General features: G+C 47.2%; 5 protein-coding genes across 6 annotated transcripts; 1 reads left to right on the forward strand and 4 right to left on the reverse strand.

The window, feature by feature from the left end:
* Positions 1-280: 280 nt before the first annotated feature.
* LOC132798737 (mannose-P-dolichol utilization defect 1 protein homolog) lies at positions 281-1,425 on the forward strand. Its single transcript, XM_060810701.1, has 2 exons — positions 281-574; positions 634-1,425. Exons 1-2 carry the CDS (start codon positions 487-489, stop codon positions 1,302-1,304), a joined length of 759 nt encoding a protein of 252 aa, XP_060666684.1. The 5' UTR covers positions 281-486; the 3' UTR covers positions 1,305-1,425.
* On the reverse strand, positions 1,301-2,185 carry LOC132798738 (inosine triphosphate pyrophosphatase). Its single transcript, XM_060810702.1, has 2 exons — positions 1,624-2,185; positions 1,301-1,566 (listed from the first exon to the last, which is right to left on the reverse strand). The coding sequence occupies exons 1-2, from the start codon at positions 2,055-2,057 to the stop codon at positions 1,434-1,436; spliced, it is 567 nt and encodes a 188-aa protein (XP_060666685.1). The 5' UTR covers positions 2,058-2,185; the 3' UTR covers positions 1,301-1,433.
* Positions 2,186-2,357: 172 nt separating this feature from the next.
* LOC132798734 (serine/threonine-protein kinase ATR) lies at positions 2,358-10,951 on the reverse strand. 2 transcript variants are annotated; one of them, XM_060810697.1, is made up of 6 exons: positions 10,631-10,951; positions 8,326-10,579; positions 7,972-8,265; positions 7,384-7,912; positions 3,109-7,325; positions 2,358-3,045 (listed from the first exon to the last, which is right to left on the reverse strand). In XM_060810697.1, exons 1-6 carry the CDS (start codon positions 10,855-10,857, stop codon positions 2,920-2,922), a joined length of 7,647 nt encoding a protein of 2,548 aa, XP_060666680.1. In that variant the 5' UTR covers positions 10,858-10,951; the 3' UTR covers positions 2,358-2,919. The 2 variants fall into 2 exon arrangements, with proteins under 2 accessions (XP_060666680.1, XP_060666681.1); XM_060810698.1 differs by having other exon boundaries at positions 2,359-3,045; positions 10,644-10,721.
* A 286-nt stretch (positions 10,952-11,237) lies between these two features.
* LOC132783563 (voltage-gated purine nucleotide uniporter SLC17A9) lies at positions 11,238-13,733 on the reverse strand. The gene is made up of 3 exons (XM_060788805.1): positions 13,207-13,733; positions 12,566-12,953; positions 11,238-12,506 (listed from the first exon to the last, which is right to left on the reverse strand). The coding sequence occupies exons 1-3, from the start codon at positions 13,272-13,274 to the stop codon at positions 11,646-11,648; spliced, it is 1,317 nt and encodes a 438-aa protein (XP_060644788.1). The 5' UTR covers positions 13,275-13,733; the 3' UTR covers positions 11,238-11,645.
* Positions 13,734-13,979: 246 nt separating this feature from the next.
* LOC132783562 (UBX domain-containing protein 7) lies at positions 13,980-15,827 on the reverse strand. Its single transcript, XM_060788804.1, has one exon. It carries the CDS (start codon positions 15,660-15,662, stop codon positions 14,139-14,141), a length of 1,524 nt encoding a protein of 507 aa, XP_060644787.1. The 5' UTR covers positions 15,663-15,827; the 3' UTR covers positions 13,980-14,138.
* Positions 15,828-16,032: the final 205 nt, after the last annotated feature.

Below are 16,032 nucleotides of genomic sequence, written 5' to 3' on the forward strand. Positions count from 1 at the left end.
AAAAATAAAATATATTTAGCACAGCGGCAAATAATGAAACAAAGAATACCAGCAGTGGATTTACGGTATATTTCGAGCTTCAGTTTTCTGGCATTTCAAAGCACTATTTTATTGATTAGTTGATAAACAAAAAGTGGTAAGCTCGACAAACCATTTCTTTTGTTTTTAAAAAGAGGCGCTATGTCTTTCGTAAACAACTTCAGGGGGTGCCACCAACAACCAGTTTTGCATGTAAACTATTGTTTTAGATGGTATTTTTCTGAAAGACTATGGTCACACTGGCGCATAGATATAAGAGTGTAGCAGGTGTGTGTGTATATTACGTGTAGTGTACGTTGCCATTAGTTGCTTTCAATTTCATTGCGACTGTTCGTTAGTTCAATCGCGCACTATCAGCTCAGCGTTTACTAACGTTTAGATAAGAGCCGGCACTAACTACATTGCTGCACAAACACACTCACCGCGCAACTAGATAAATTACCAATTATGGCAGATATAATCAAAAAAGGTGCCCTCTTTCTCATGAGCCAAAAATGCTATGACAACTACGTTTTGGAACACAATTTTCTCGATGGTAAGTTTATTGAAATGGATCATTAAACAGCTGTTACTATGAGTGTGTTTTTATTGCAGTGCCATGCTTCAAGGCGCTGCTGAGCAAAGGTCTCGGCATTGGCATCATTGCCGGCTCGGTGCTGGTGAAAGTTCCGCAAGTGCTCAAGATTCTCAACAGCAAGTCGGGCGAAGGCATCAATCTGATCGGTGTTATGCTCGATCTGCTGGCCATCACATTCCACTTGTCCTACAACTTTATGAACGGCTATCCCTTCAGCTCATGGGGTGACAACACTTTCCTTGCTCTGCAAACTGTAGCGATTGCTGCTCTCGTTCTCTTCTTTGGCGGTCGCAAACCACACGCTTTTATATTTCTGCTGGCCTATGCGGGATTGCTGTATGTGCTGAACTCGGGCCTGACATCGATGGCCGTGCTGCTGACCATACAGAGTTGCAACATTCCCATTCTGCTGGTAGGCAAATTGTCCCAGGCGGTGACCAACTATAATGCCGGCTCCACAGGACAATTGTCGGCAGCGACGGTGATCATGATGTTTGCCGGCTCGTTAGCTCGCATCTTTACCTCGATTCAGGAGACTGGCGATCAGATGATTATCATTACGTTCTGCGCATCAACATTCGCCAATGGCGTCATACTCGCCCAGCTGTTGTACTACTGGAACAAGTCACCAGCGGGCGCCAAGAAACAGGCGGCTGTCAAGAAGGCCAAGAGCAAGAAGGACAATTAAGCAACGAAGAGGCTGTTTGCTTTTACTCTAAACTACATTTAAACGTAAACGTTTTCTCGACATTATAGAACAAACTAGCAAGACACTAATTAAATGTAATGCTTAACGCAATCCAATCGAAATCCAAAGTTAGCACTGCTGACTTTCGAAGTGCTTTTGCAGTAACGCCAAGGCGCGATAGCGATGCGAGATTGAATTCTTCTGGGGTTTGGGCAGCTGTGCATAGGTCAGATCAAAGCCCTTGGGCTGGAACACAGGATCCCTGTAATAATTGTTAAACTTAATATTTAAGTAGTTGTAAGATGAAATGCTTCCTCACCAGCCAAAGTCGCGTGGTCCACGTGGTTCAACGATGTCGCCTTCGGTGATGCCTTTAAAGATTTGTGGCTCGGCGGTGCTGTTTTCACAGTAGGCAAACGTGCAAATGGCTTGCGCTGATTTATCCTCCCAACCGCTGAGCAAACGATACAATCCTTCTGGCCTAAGCTTCTCCAGAAACCATTTGATATAGGGACCGGGCAATCCTTCAAGTGCATTGAAGCACAGACTGGTGTCCTCGATAAGCACTGGGCCATCCACGTGCTTGGCCGCCTCCTTGCACTTTATAACGGCAATCTCGTCGATCTCACCCTGCAGTTCGGGCAGATCGACCTTCTTGGAGACAATTGTGCGCGGGAAATTTGGCCCCAATATGGAAATTAGTTCCTCCAGCTTCTTGGCATTGCCCGTAACAAAGGTAATTGGTTTCGACATGCTGTGCGTATTGTAGTCGTCAATTTAAATAAAGTGCGTAAACTGTGCTTATTATTGTCAACGAATCAACACGCGCTGCACCGCACAACTTAACTAACGCGTCGTTATGCCGGCACTTGCGAAATCAGCTGTTTGGTCGTTTTTGGAGAAAACAGGGTTGTTATGCATTTGCATTTGAAATCCAATTTCGTTCCACTTGTCTGGCGCATGTGGATTGTGTGTATTTAAATTCAATAAATTGTATATTGTAATTTATTCAAATAAATTTATATTAATAATAATAATTTGTTAATATTCTACATTAGGTTTAATACCATTTTAAGTTATTTTATCAAATAAATATTTGAATTTAACGGTGGCTTGATAACATTTTAAAATTTGCGTAAAGGATTCTTCCTTGATTGTTCTTAAGGTAACTCTAAAGAAATGATACAAGCAATCTCAATGCTTGAGGATTTCGAGTAATAATTAAAAACAAATGAACTTTTTGTATAATATAATATAATAAGCTATGGTCGTATCTATCACATTCTTCAGCAACTTCACAGGGTACATTACTAAAATCGCAAGGATAAATTGAATTAATGGGATCAACGCCAGGATAACTTGACAACTACAAGGACTATTGGGATGTTCTTTAGTAGGATGATAGCTCCAACTAATATGGTTTAAAATTGTGACTTCCCAGAGACAGTTCTTTTTTAATGTTCTTAAAAGTCGAAAAAGGATTTGGCTATTTTCTGAGGTAAGGCACTAAAAGTGTGCTTCACAACTCTTGTTGCTTTCTTACTTGTTATATTTACACAGATCTAAGGACTATATTAATTAACACATAACAATCGCAGCCTAATTTTTTAATGCTTTAGAGGAATGCACCCCAGCCAATGTACATAGCCGCCAGATTATCCACTTTGGTAGCCTCGTTGATAAGGAAGTTCACCTGACCCTCAGTGGACAAGGGAATGCTGTTGGCCTGTTGCCGCTTGACCTGATTAAAAAAGATAAGGTATTAATAATATAGATAAAAAGAAACTTTCCCTGTCACACTCACGTGTCCTTGCAGACGCTCTGCAATTCGCTTCACATCGTTGGTAACCTTGGGATCAGTGAGTTCCGCTCCCGCTTTGTTCTTGCTCGCAGTGGACGCAGTGAGACGACTTTGCACTCCCAAATCATAGACAAAGGGACGCAGCATAGACATTAGTGTCTTGGTCTCCTGTTTGAGCAGTCGAAGCGTAATCTCACAGCACTTGCGATAGCTGCCTTCTACACCCAAGGGTCCCATCGCTGTGATCATGTTGTGGGTGAGCCTAAAAGGCACCACCTCGGGATAAGCGAATGCTTCGCCCTGATTGAACAGGCAATTGAAATCCACATGCACCGCATCGCCATTGCGCTCATCAAACAATATATTCTCGCCATGTCGATCGCCCAGTCCCAAAATGTAGCCCACCATCGACATGACAGCCACTGTGCGTATGTAAGAATTCCTTGCTTCGTACCAACTATGTGGTGTGGTGAAGCGTTGCAGCAGCCACTCCTGAAACACCGGCGGATGAGCCGGCTGCAGCTGCTTCAGAAAAACGTCGCGCTTGCGTTCGGGGGTCTCCATTTGGGGCACGGCTAGCTGCTGCAACTGGCGGCCGCTCATTACTTTTCCGCGTTGCGCATAGAGCGCAATGCAAATGCTGCGATACGAGTTGAGATTGGGCAGCCACTCAAGGAGTCCGCACTCCTCATTGAAGGGCAGCACAGCGTAAGTACGTATGTGAAGACGACGCTGACGCGCATGTGCATCCTGATGCAGATAGCGCTTCATTAGGCCATTAAATTCCATCAAACGCGCATCCTTGCGCAAATCATCTTTGGGCTTGACCATGATATCGTAGTCCTGTCCGTCACTGCAGCGTATTGTCAGCTTTTTAGGCCGTGCCGCCGAGCGCAGCACAAGTAGCTTCTCCTGAAAGCCGCTAATGTAGATCTGTTGATACGGAAACCAGTTGCTGGACGGCAGTTTCTCTTGCGTGATTGTGGAGGCATCTGGAGTGCAGCTCAAGCTAAACGCCGGTTGCATGTACTTCTCAAAGGGCAGCAATATGTTGGAGAAGTTCGGTTGGCTGCAGAGCAGCGTCAAGCGTTTGTCTAGATCGCTCAGCTTATAGGTTCGATCCAGTGTGACCTCCTTGTTGGTCACACCAATCAGTCGCTCCGTCAGGCTGTTGAAATCGTTGAGCAGTCGCTCAAAAGTGGGATTTTGCAGTCGGGAATCGGTCAAGATGAGTTTGCAGCGCTTGATGCGATTGACGGCAGCGGACTTGAAGTGCGGCAACAGCATCCACAGCGACTGTTGAGGATAATCAGTGATCAGCTTGATGATCACATTGCGCAGCACAGCAAATACATCCGGCGAGGGATGACAAAGGCGGCTCAGCATTTGCGAGTAGGCTGTGTAGAACATGGCCGTGGGTAAAGCTGTGCAACAATTGTTGAGCAAATCGTTCATTTTGCGCACAAGCTCAGGGTATGTGGCGGATGTGCTTGGCGTGGCCGCCGTGTCCAGCCAGAGGCTGATGAGCCGTGGCATGGATTGATACACATGCTGGTTTCCGTAGCGCAGGGATTTGGCATAGTTTAACATGATTTGCAGCAGGAGTTCCTCCTCCTCGCGACTGGATGAAGCAGCCGACGATGTTGCTGCCCCGCGCGCCTCTCGCATCTTCTCCAGGAACTGGGCCAACTGGACGTAACACCGCTCGGATTGTCGCTGCACAGCGATGGCCTCCTGGAAATACTTGAGTATGGCATCAGCGCAGAGATTCATGGAGTCTGCATTGTAAGTGGCCTGCAGATATTTGCCCTCAAAGTAGAGTTGTCTTTGCTCCTCAGGCAGCTGCTTTGTGTTGCCATCGCATTGCCTTTTGATGGTGTTGAGCTGTTCCTCCAGGTAGTTCATAGCCAACACTTGATCCCCCTTTTGCCAAAGCAACTTGGCGCGTTCCACAAACAGTCCAGTTGGCTTGTAGGCTGAAGCCTTCATCAGATAAAGATGCGCTCGCTGCAATTGTCCCGCATTGCGATTGATTTGTGCGCTCTGCAACCAAATCTGCGCCAGTTGCGTTTGCAGCTGATTCTGCAGCGTGGCATGCGATCCCAGTCGACGCTGCAGTTCCGCGAGAAGATTGCGACGAAAGCTATAAATGGGCTCTAGCACACGCAGCTGCGGTTGCACCACCTGCAGACGACATTGCCAGTCCTCAAAGTAATCGCGCATCAGTTGTTCTGCCTGCTGCTCCTCGGGCTGCTGTTGCAGCTGCTCCATCAACAGCTGACTGCACTGCAGCTCGTGCAGCATGTGCAGCTTGAGCACATGATCGTAGGCATGTGCATACGAATGCTGCTGCTGCGATGAGCAGCTTCTCAGCTGCTCCAGCACCGAGCCACGCATGCCATCCAGCAGGCCATCAAACTGCAGCTTAGTTGTTGTCTCTTCCCTTAAGGCAAGACAAGCTTTGGCGCATTGAGCATGCCAGTTGGGCGTGCATCGCTTGCTGGCTTGCTCCAGTTCATCCAATTCATCGTAGCTGCCCAGACGCCACAGCAGCTCCGCCTTGCACTCGCTGAAGTACTCATCCATGCGCTGATCCGACAAACGTTGCGCCAAACCATCGGCAATCAACAAAGCTGTCTTGGGCGTATCCATCCGTAGATATGCATCGATCATGGCACGTATATGCGTCGGCTGCAGCTGCTCATTGCTGGTCAGCAGTTGCTCATAGCACGTTATCATGTCCTGCTGTCGCTCGACCAAACGATTCACTAGAATCTCTTGGGTAACGCTCATATCACAGCTGCGGGTTTGCACGGCGCCTTCCACAGAGTCAGCATCCATTAGACGCCCGTAGATCTCCACCAGAAATGTAAATTGCTCGAGTAAAAGTTGTGACTTATCGCCCGCTGCAATATATCCTTCCAGGTAGCGCAAGGCGCGTTCATATTCACCACAGTTGTAGCTGGCACGCGCCACCTGCAGCTTATCCATGCTCTGCAGGAACTCATAGATCGCTTTGTAGGTGCTGTCAACGTCTTGAGGCGGCTTGCCGTTGGTGCTCATGCCATGTAGACGCTGCCACTCACGCAGCCAACGCTCCAGAAAGTCCAACAACTCGGCGCACAATTTACCCGCCAAGCGTGATTGATCCTCTGGCTTGGAGGCGCTCTCTGGCTGCTCCATTGTTGACCTGTTGCCAGCGCCATATTTCCTCGACTCGAAAATCTTGACACCCTGCTCACTAGCTGTCTTCGTTTGCTGCTGCTGGTGTGACAACTCATCGTTGGCTTGGAGCACGGCCTGAAACTCCTGTTCAATGTGCAGCCGCTGCTCCGCATTGCATTCCAAGAGCGCATGTAATAAAACATAAGGATAAAAAGTGCTCAACATATTTGTATCCCTGCGTATGCAAGGCTTATACGAACTGAGCAGATGACGCGTCTGCGCTGACTGCACATAGTCCACCAGTCGAGTAGCCCACAAATAGGCCCACAGTTCGTAGGAATTCGCCGTGTAATGGCTGCCAAAGAGCGGCTGTTGCTTCAGTGTGTTTGGACGATTCGAGCAAATGTAGCAGGAGCTGAGCAGCGGCTCCATAATTTCACGCATGCGCTGTGGCAACGATTGCCACAGTTGTAGCTTCTTTTGCTCCTTGGGAACAATGCCACACACCGCCAACGTCTCCTGTATGGCCAGCGCAAAGCTGTCCACGTGCTTGGTCTGCTGCTGGGACTGATATCCGCTGCAGAGCGCCGTTAAAGCGAGCACCGTAAAGTCATCCGTGAGCACACTCAAAGGCAACGCTTGTGCCGTCGCAAAATTGTAGTTGGACGGCAAGTAGCTGGCATCGATGGCACCCAATTGGCCCATGCACTTGGCCGATGCCAGCTGCAGCGAACGATCGTCGTGCTGACAGCCTGACATTAAGGTGTGCACCAGCTGCTCCATCAGCGGTTCCAGCGGCAACGCATTGAGCAGCATTTGATTGAGTTGCTGGCGTCGCCGGCCAAACAACTCTGCCAAATGCTCCAAGCCATAGACACGCACCTGCAGGCATTCGTTGCTGATTTGCTTGTGGAGAAAGCGCAGCTGATCCAGCAGTGGCGTCGTCTCCTCCTGGCCAGCTGCAGGTCCCGCCAAGCAAAGCTGCGCTGTGTGCCGACGAATGCAGTCGCGTATGGGCGTCGAGACTTGCTCGAGATTTTCCAGAAAATACAGATCTGCAAGACAGTAAAATGTAGTTAAAAGGATTAAAAGTAATCTCAACCAGCTACTTACCTTGAATGTAGTTGCCCAGCATCGCTGCATTGCGCAGTATAACGAATTCGTACAGCTCATTCACTTGCTCCACGCTATACTTCAGCAGCGGCTGCAACGTGGCGACAATGCGTCCAAGCGATGGACCCAGCTCCTGAATGTTGACCACATGCAGAAAGATGTGCCAAATATTTAGACAGATGCGCTGCAGCTGCGGCTCCTTCAGCGTATGGACAAAACTCAGCATGGCAATGATTTTGAAACGAAACTGCGTCACATGCTGTGGTCCTACGAAGCGCAAGATTTGCCCTAGACTGAGGAGCGTCTCCTCCTTGAGCAGCTTCTCAAACGACGGCTCAGAGAGGCAGCTCTCGAAGTATGTAATGACTCCCAGAATGCGCTCTGCAATGAAAGTGGCAAACTGTGCGTTGACTGCCTGACTGGACAGCTCCTCCTCGGCTCCCAGCGTCAGCTGGAGAAGGCTCTGAAAGGAACGCATGACAAAGGTGGGATTGCGATTGAAATAGATGAGCAGCTCGGCCACAGTTTGCTGCAAGAATAATTATTATTTATGGTATATATATTCGTAATTAAGAACTCTTAACTCACCTTGACATCGGCATTCATGAGCTGCTGCAGCGAGGACTTTGTGCAGCTGGCAACGAGCTCAATGCAGCGATTCGCGATCTCCGGCTGCTCGGTTAGATATACATGAGTGTAGAGCCTTAGAAAAGAGATGGAGAAGAGTGCCGAAATAGGTTTTCCCAACTGCTTGGACATAAGCACAAAGACGCCTTTGCAGCGTGGCTCACGTATGCAATAAGGCAGCACCAAAGTGGTCAGCAAGCGATGATACTTGCAGATGAACTCCTGCACACAAGAGAAGCCCAGCATCTTGGAGAGCTAAGGAAAGGAGAAAAGATTTAAATTGGTCGAGAAATCACACGTAAAAGAAATACTTACAGCTCGCAGAGAGCGTGTAAAACGCACACCTTCATTGATATATGCATGCAAAGCAAGCTGTACAACAAGAGCCACAGCATCGCGCTTATACCAGTTCCAAAGGGTTAAGGGCTGCAGTCCATGATTGGCGCACAGTTGACACGCCGCTAGAATCGCCTCCTGGGCAACCAGTGAACGCGTGTGCACCAGCAAATAGAATGTCATCTTGAACCAATGAAAGAGCCATAGCTCATCGAGCTGCTGATGCGCAGAGCAGACAATCAAGCGTAGCCAGAATCGTTGCTCTGACTCACGCTGTGCCTCCAATGGCTTGCCAAGCATGTCTACTATGGATGCAAGCACATGTTTACCCAACTGCAGCATAAAGTCAGAGGATTGAGCTGAGAGCGCGGGCACCAAACGTTCAAAGCTACGCAAATTGAGCGACTGTGGATAGGATGACTCTTTAAGCAGTCGCAGACAATGCGTTGGCTCCAATTGTATTAAATCTAAATGATGACTGATGAAGTCACACTTTGGTTTGAACATCACGGCAGCTGCCAGATCCGGCAAGTTGGCAGCGTTGAGTTTCAGGCCGCTGGAACGACAGCAACCCAAGTAGATTCCAGGCAGCTCGGCGGGCAACGGCGCACACTTGGCGCAGTGCAAAACAATGCGCTGATCCACTTGAAACACATGCGCAGCGCCCGCTTGCTGTGTGCATAGCAGCAGACGCAACACGCTGGCCAAACTATCATCGTCAGCATCGTCATCTCTGATCTTCAGGCGCGGCAACGCTTGCAGCAGCTGCGCCGCCTTGATGTAGCCAGCCACATAGAGCTGCGGCAGTTGCGCACAAAACCGTTGTCTTAACTCCAAGTGCTCCTCATTGAGCAGTCTTAGATGCTGCTGCGTGTAGTAGCTTTGCAGCTGTGTGTGTGCGCTTGACGGTATCTCCAGGCGCAGCGTGGACAAGGCTTGCAAAGCTGGCAGCGGTTGCTGCAACGTCATGCCCAGCAGCTGTTGTTGTGTGTGCGGCTTGAGCTGCAAGCGAATGCAGTTCAATTGCAGCAGCTGTGCGCTAATCTCCACGAGCTGAGTGCTTGTGCTACTGCATTGCGGCTGCTCCAACAACTGCAGACACAGCTGATTCCAATTGGCAGCCATTGGCAGCTGCAGCTCGTGTTGCAGTGGCAAGGAAGCCAACAGTTGGGAATGCAACGCTTCCGTGCTGATTTTGACGACTTCTTGTTGTTGCTGCAACAGCAGCAATTGCTCCATTTGCTTAAGTGCACGCAGTAGCGGTAGAAGCAGTGATATTTCAGCAGGTGAAGGTTTCTGCAGCAACTCCAGCAAACGTAGATTGAGATTTCCTAAGATCAAGTCGCTTACTGCTTTGTTATGTACAGCCAGCACAGCGAGGAGCGGCAAGAGTTCGTTGGGCAATCGCTGCCACTCGCAGAGCAGCAGTCTCGTGGTTTGCGACGGCAGCTGTTGATTCTTGCCATTCTGTTGCAACTTGTGCTGCAGATAAACGCTCAGAGTTTCAAGCAAACTAGCGCCCCAAGCGTTGTCCTGTTTGTGCCGCAGCAGCTCATGCAACATTTGACAGCCTAAATCCAGACTCTCAGGATCCGGCAGCTGTTGTGGCTGTAACAACTCGAGCAGCTGCTCTGTGTGGTTTGCCAGCAAATCCATTTGCTGCGATGTCATGCATTGGGCAGCCAAGAAGCGACTGCAAAGACTCCACAACATGGACGTGGCACGCAACGTCAGGCATGCATAGTGTGCCACCTCCGGCTGCGTCTGCCAGGTGTGTTCGGTTTGTGCCTTTAGCACCGCATGACAGTAACCCAATGCCGTCAATTTCGTGTCCATGTTGAACTCTTTAAAGCAGAGCAGCGCCTGCTGCAGACTCTCCACAAACTGTTTTCCGTGAGTGGCGTGGGCAATGTGATGGGCATGCTGCAGCACAAGCAGCAGATACTTGGCCAAGGCATCGCTGTGTTCCAATTGCACTGAGATCACCTCAAAACTACAATCAGTATCGAATTCCTGCAGAACGCTGATGTCGCCTCTAAAAATACGCAAGTGCAGCAAGCGCGCTTCCTTGTCATTCTTGCCAGGACTGGTGTAGTCAAAGGCACTCATAAGATCATGCAGCTGCTGCAGTGCATCTAAATAGGCGACGATGAGTCCTTTGTAGAGCTTGGGATGATTGCACCAGCAGGACGTGAGCAGCTTTTGCTGCAGTTGGACGTTCTTCAGACATTGCCTGGAATATAACAATTAGTAACTATTTATAGATAAAATTATATTGACACACCCCTCGTCCTTACACTCATTGAGGCACACGGAAAGTTTGTTGAGCAGCCACAGCAGAAAAATGTCCTGGAATTCATTTTGCAATTCATCCATCGACGAGCAGCTGATGAGACTTGGATCCTGACAGAGTATATCGTCCACCACATGATACACCGCCGACAAATTGGCTTTATTGCGATTTACCAAATTGTACAACAATTTCCACATATCTTTGCGACGACCCGTCATTTTTATGCACGGAATTTCTTTGATTTAACTTTTAAAATGCAAATGTTTGTGGCGCACGCAGCCGGCACCGGCTAATCGACTGGCGTTGCCAGACTCAAATACAACCAACTGTTGCTTCGAAGTGGCTTTGTTCAACACTATACATAACCTGCGTTGCCTGATCAAGTACAGCGAATATACGGAAAATACCAAACAAAAAATACGTTTAGTTCAATTGACGCGCCAATTATCTCCTTTCAAATTTAATATTACGGATTTTAATTGTGAATAATTAATATATTGCGAACCTGTTAATTTCGTTTTGCAGTTGCAACTAAAAAATTTAATAATGATTCTAATAAATTGCAAGACATAAAATAAAAATAATCAATTTAAAATAATTTTCTCATTCTATTGCTTTTGTAATTTATTTACAACCGTTTGCAAATAAATTGTGCAATATTGATAAGACTACAAATAAAGAAAAATCCGTTTTAATTTTAAAGAAACTGCAATTAATCTCATTTTGTTTATCACTAACATTGGCTGATGTTAAAAAACTATAATTTCCGACTTGCGCTGATTGACAACAAGCTTTAATGGGTTTTTTTTTATCATTATCTTTAGTTTCGTGGCATGCGTCATATATTGTGTATATATGTTCAATTTATGGGTTACTTGAACTTATCACGCTAGCAGCAATTTGCTTTTGTTCTATCTTAAACTATTTACACATTTGCAATAAATACTATTCATTCTCAATTCCTTTTGGAGATGGAGAATTTGTCCAGAGAATGTTCAGTTGCTTCTTATACAATCGCTTCAGACGAGCCAAAGACTAGGAATATGATCCAACCAATCAGATTAATGCCAGCCGCTGCACTAAATACCATCGGCCAACTCTGCGTCAATTCGAGAATGTGTCCCGCAAGATAGACTCCCAAGAATCCTGGTATGGCGCCCACGGTGTTCATCAGTCCAAAAACGCTGCCCGAATGCAGTGGAGCCAAATCCTGCGGATTCACGGTGACTGCATTATTGTGGAAACCGGTGCCGCCAATGATGATGGTCATGCAGATGAGTGCTGTATGGAAATCCGTTGTGCGACTCATCACAAACAATGCTGCATTTTGTGCAGCAAAGCAGCAGCTTTGTATCAACTTGCGCACCGTCGTCGTGGACCATTCCCTGGCTATAAGCCGCGTGGTCAGGTATTTGGCAAAGAAGGTGCAGGGCGGTAAAGCCAGCCAAGGTATCATGTTGACTACCCAGCCCTTGGCATGTGGAAAGCCATCGTGGAAGTAGGTGGGCAACCACGAGAGCAGCACAAAGAAGCAGTTCATCTCGCAGGCATGCGTCAGCACACAGGCCCAAAAGGATAAACGGCTGAAGTAGCGCAACCAGGGCACCGTGGCCTCCGCTGGCGTTTTGTTGGCACACAAACGCGCCGGAGTCGCAATGTTGATGATCCGATTGCGTTCGCCAGCCATGGCATAGTAACGCAGGACCAGCGCCCAGGCAAAGCCCATTAAGCCAATCACTCGAAATACATACGACCATCCGAAATAATCGAGCACAAAGGAGCCCATAATGCCAGTGAGAAGCGTTCCCATCGCGGAACCCGAGGTGAGTAGTCCGAAAAAGCTGCTACGCTCATTCTGGCAGAGATTCTATAAAATAGAGAAAGATATATAAATAATAAAGGCACTAAATTTGTTGGCAAACTCACCTGGCTGGTCAGACTGATCATGCTGGGAAAATGAACACCTTGCAAGGCGCCATTCAAGATGCGTATGGTGACAATCAAAGGTATCGCATAGCTCTTAACGGACGCCGCCGACCAGATGATGGTGGGCATAAGAAAGGTAATGACGGACCAACCTAAAGCAGCCAACAATATTACACGCTGTCCGCCAAAGCGATCGCTAAAATAGCCGCCCAGCACCTGAGTCAACGTATAACCCCAGAAGAAAGAGCTTAGCACGGTACCGGAGTCTGTTTTACTCCATTTTTGTGCGGCAGCTACGGCGGGCACAAGCAGCGGCATAGTTGTCCTGGTGGAGTACAACATGCAGGTGCCCGTCAAGAGAGTGATGAACCAAACGCGCTTCTCGTGCCTGCAAACAAGTTTTAAAATAAATCAATTAAAGTTGGAGAACTGAGCAAGTTGAGAATTTGTTGAACTTGTATAGTTGAGATATAACAATTAATAAGTGAGATGTAATCTTACACCAATGTTGACCTCCAATTTTAGAGATAGTATCTGACGGATATTTGAACAGACGGACAGAAAAAAAACAACTATTCCCTCTTTTGCCATATTTCGCAATCCTTTTGTGGGTACCCTGTATATAGTTGCCCCGCACTCACCTCGTCCATATGTTTTGAGTGTCCACAAGTTCGCCGCGCAGCAGCGAATATTTCAGCTTCTCGTCCATTATGTGCGTGTGTTTACTGTTTACTGTTATTGTGTAGTTGTGTTGTGTTGATGGATGGTTCTATTCTTCCTCCTTCTTCTACTGATTATTGCACGCCCCCCTCACGGAAAACATGTTAATGCCAGCATTTGGTTTTTGTTTTATTTTTTATCGGACACCTAATTCGTTGCGGGTTTTGTGATTATTTACACAATTTTGTACGTGGCGAGTTTTCTGCTTGGCATTAAACGGGCATCTAATGAATTTATACTCTGATTTATTCGGGATTTTCGACACGTTAATGCGCTACTTGGAAACGAATATTTACAAGGATTTTTTATGTACTCTACAAATAAATAATTATTCTACGATTTTACAGCAATATTTAAACATTTTTACAACTTTAGTTTCATTCAGAACTTTATTAATTTGCCGCTGTTTTGCTGTAGAATTGAAATGCCTGTGGAAGCGCATGCATGGCCTTGCCACACTAGCGTTTGGCGAAAACATGTGTTCTGAGCGTTGCCAGCTTATGAAAAATAAAAACGAAATTGTAAATGTGTTGCCATTTAAGTAGCCAGACAACACAAATAGGGCGCGCATTTAAAAAAATTAAGTATATAAACTACATTTCTAATTCTTGATAATTACGCGCAACAGAAATACCTAAATCAATTCTGAATTTGTAGTGTTTCCAACAATATAAATATTCAATTTTGGCATGGGCAATTTCAATTTGATAATTTTTATTCAATGCTGTTTCACTTAAAATTATTTTGTTTAGCAATATATTTATGTGCTTAATTCATGTGGAGTAGAAGACAGGAAAGGGCGTTGGAGACAGAATGACAGATAGTTTAAAATAAATATGAATCATGTGCAAATCTATTCGTCAAGCGTGAGATGCACATTTGCGGAGGGATGCAGTCCCAATTCTTTGAGCGTGGACTCATTATGCTCCATCTCCAAGGACTTGCGTGGAAAGGCACAGATTAACTTGTAACCCTCCAGCGGTATGTGTTTGTGCGTTTGCCTTATATAGAGACGCAAGGTCTTAAGCTTCGTATCCGACGGCCAACGCAACTGGACAACTTCATCCGAGCCGCTGGAGTTCAGTAGACGCAACTTAAGTGCCGTTAACTCCTCCAACTGAGTGCCCAGCTGGGTTTCATAAGAGATGGCAATGCCTTTGATCTCATCCTCATCGAATTCCTCGAGACTCTCGCAATCGCTGTTGGCCGCCCCGTTGGAATTGCTGCCGGATTTCGTTGGTGCGCTGTTGCCGCCGCCGCCGCCATTCTCATTCATGGAATTCTTAATGGCTAGCTCAAGTTGCTCCTCCTCGGTGAGCTCTAGCAGACGTGCACGTTTCTTGGGCGTGCCTGCTGTCGATGAGGAGCATGAAGCTGCTCCCTCCTCATCGTCATCGTCATCGATTTGAATGGCCGCTCGCTTCGAAGTGCTCGCCTCCTCCAGTGAAAAGTCGCGATGGTCACGCAGAAATTGCCGTAAGTCAGGCAATACATTCTGCTGATTGGGCTCGGGACTGCGCCAAACTTCTTCCCCGGTTCGTGGATCGATGACACATAAATACGGCAGCTTAGCGCAATGATAGAAGGCGACAAAACGTCGACCTTCGGAGCTATCGTCATCCACCTGCCAGAGCACAAATTGCCTGCGAACTAGTTGCTTTAGATCCTTGCTGCTCCAGACATCACGATTCATGGTCTGCGATTGAAAGTTATCACTCTGCACATTTACTAGCAGCCAGCGTTCACGTTTGCTGGCAAATTCACGAGCCGCCGCCAATGAGCCCGAGTACAGAATATCAGTGGGCGGCCGGAAGAGATCACCAAGGCGGGATGAGGTCGAGTTGGAACTAGAGCTAGCTGCACTAGACCGATGGCTGTTGAGCAGCGCCTGGCCAGCTACAACCATTTGAGCGGAACGTTCACGACGCCGACGATGTGTGCTAGCATCGGAGTAAAGGCCCGTCGCCTGCAATTGTTCCTCCATTAAGGCGCCCTCTCGTGCAAAGTCCCGTAGAGGACAGACTTTTACGCGCTGCGTCATACGAGACAAGCGACTGCTGTTGCTGCTGCTGCCGGACGCAAAGAAATTGTCATCCTCCGGTAGAAGCAGCTGTTCGCGCACTGGAGCAATGGGAGCACGCACATCGTCATCGTCCTGGATGGCAGCACTGGACGAAGTGGAAGCAGTGCCGCCGCCTGCAGCAGCAGCGGTGGCAGCGCTGCCACCTTGTTCGAAAAACAATGCAACTGCTGCGGCGACATCGTTGGCACAGGCACCCAGATAATGTTTGGCCTCATCGGCTGTGCAGGCGGTAACTTCGACCACGCGCTCGACTAGTTCGTCCACAGAAGCAACCACTGCATCGCCACTCGACATTGCACAGTTTCGCGCACTGAGTCAATCGAATGGATATCAATTGATTTCTTCTATATCACAAACAGACAAGCTTTTAATTTTACAGTAGTAGCAGAAGTATGCTGTGTGAAACGCAAAATGTATGCAAGCTTGTAGTGCTGTGTAATGCTTGTGTTCAGTACTGAATAAAAAAAAGTAGTAGGTATTATTTTGTTTTGGTATAATCGATAATATCGATAATTCCTGCTTCGAGCAGAGTGTTGTTATTTCGATTATAGAGTTAACATATGTTAGCAACAGTTAAATTCAAAATATACAAAAATGCACACATCAATGTTATTGAAAATTTTTATATCTATAGATTGATTTTACATTGAAAATAATTCACATT

Source organism: Drosophila nasuta, chromosome 2L, assembly GCF_023558535.2.
Source record: "Drosophila nasuta strain 15112-1781.00 chromosome 2L, ASM2355853v1, whole genome shotgun sequence".
Lineage (NCBI taxonomy): Eukaryota > Metazoa > Arthropoda > Insecta > Diptera > Drosophilidae > Drosophila > Drosophila nasuta.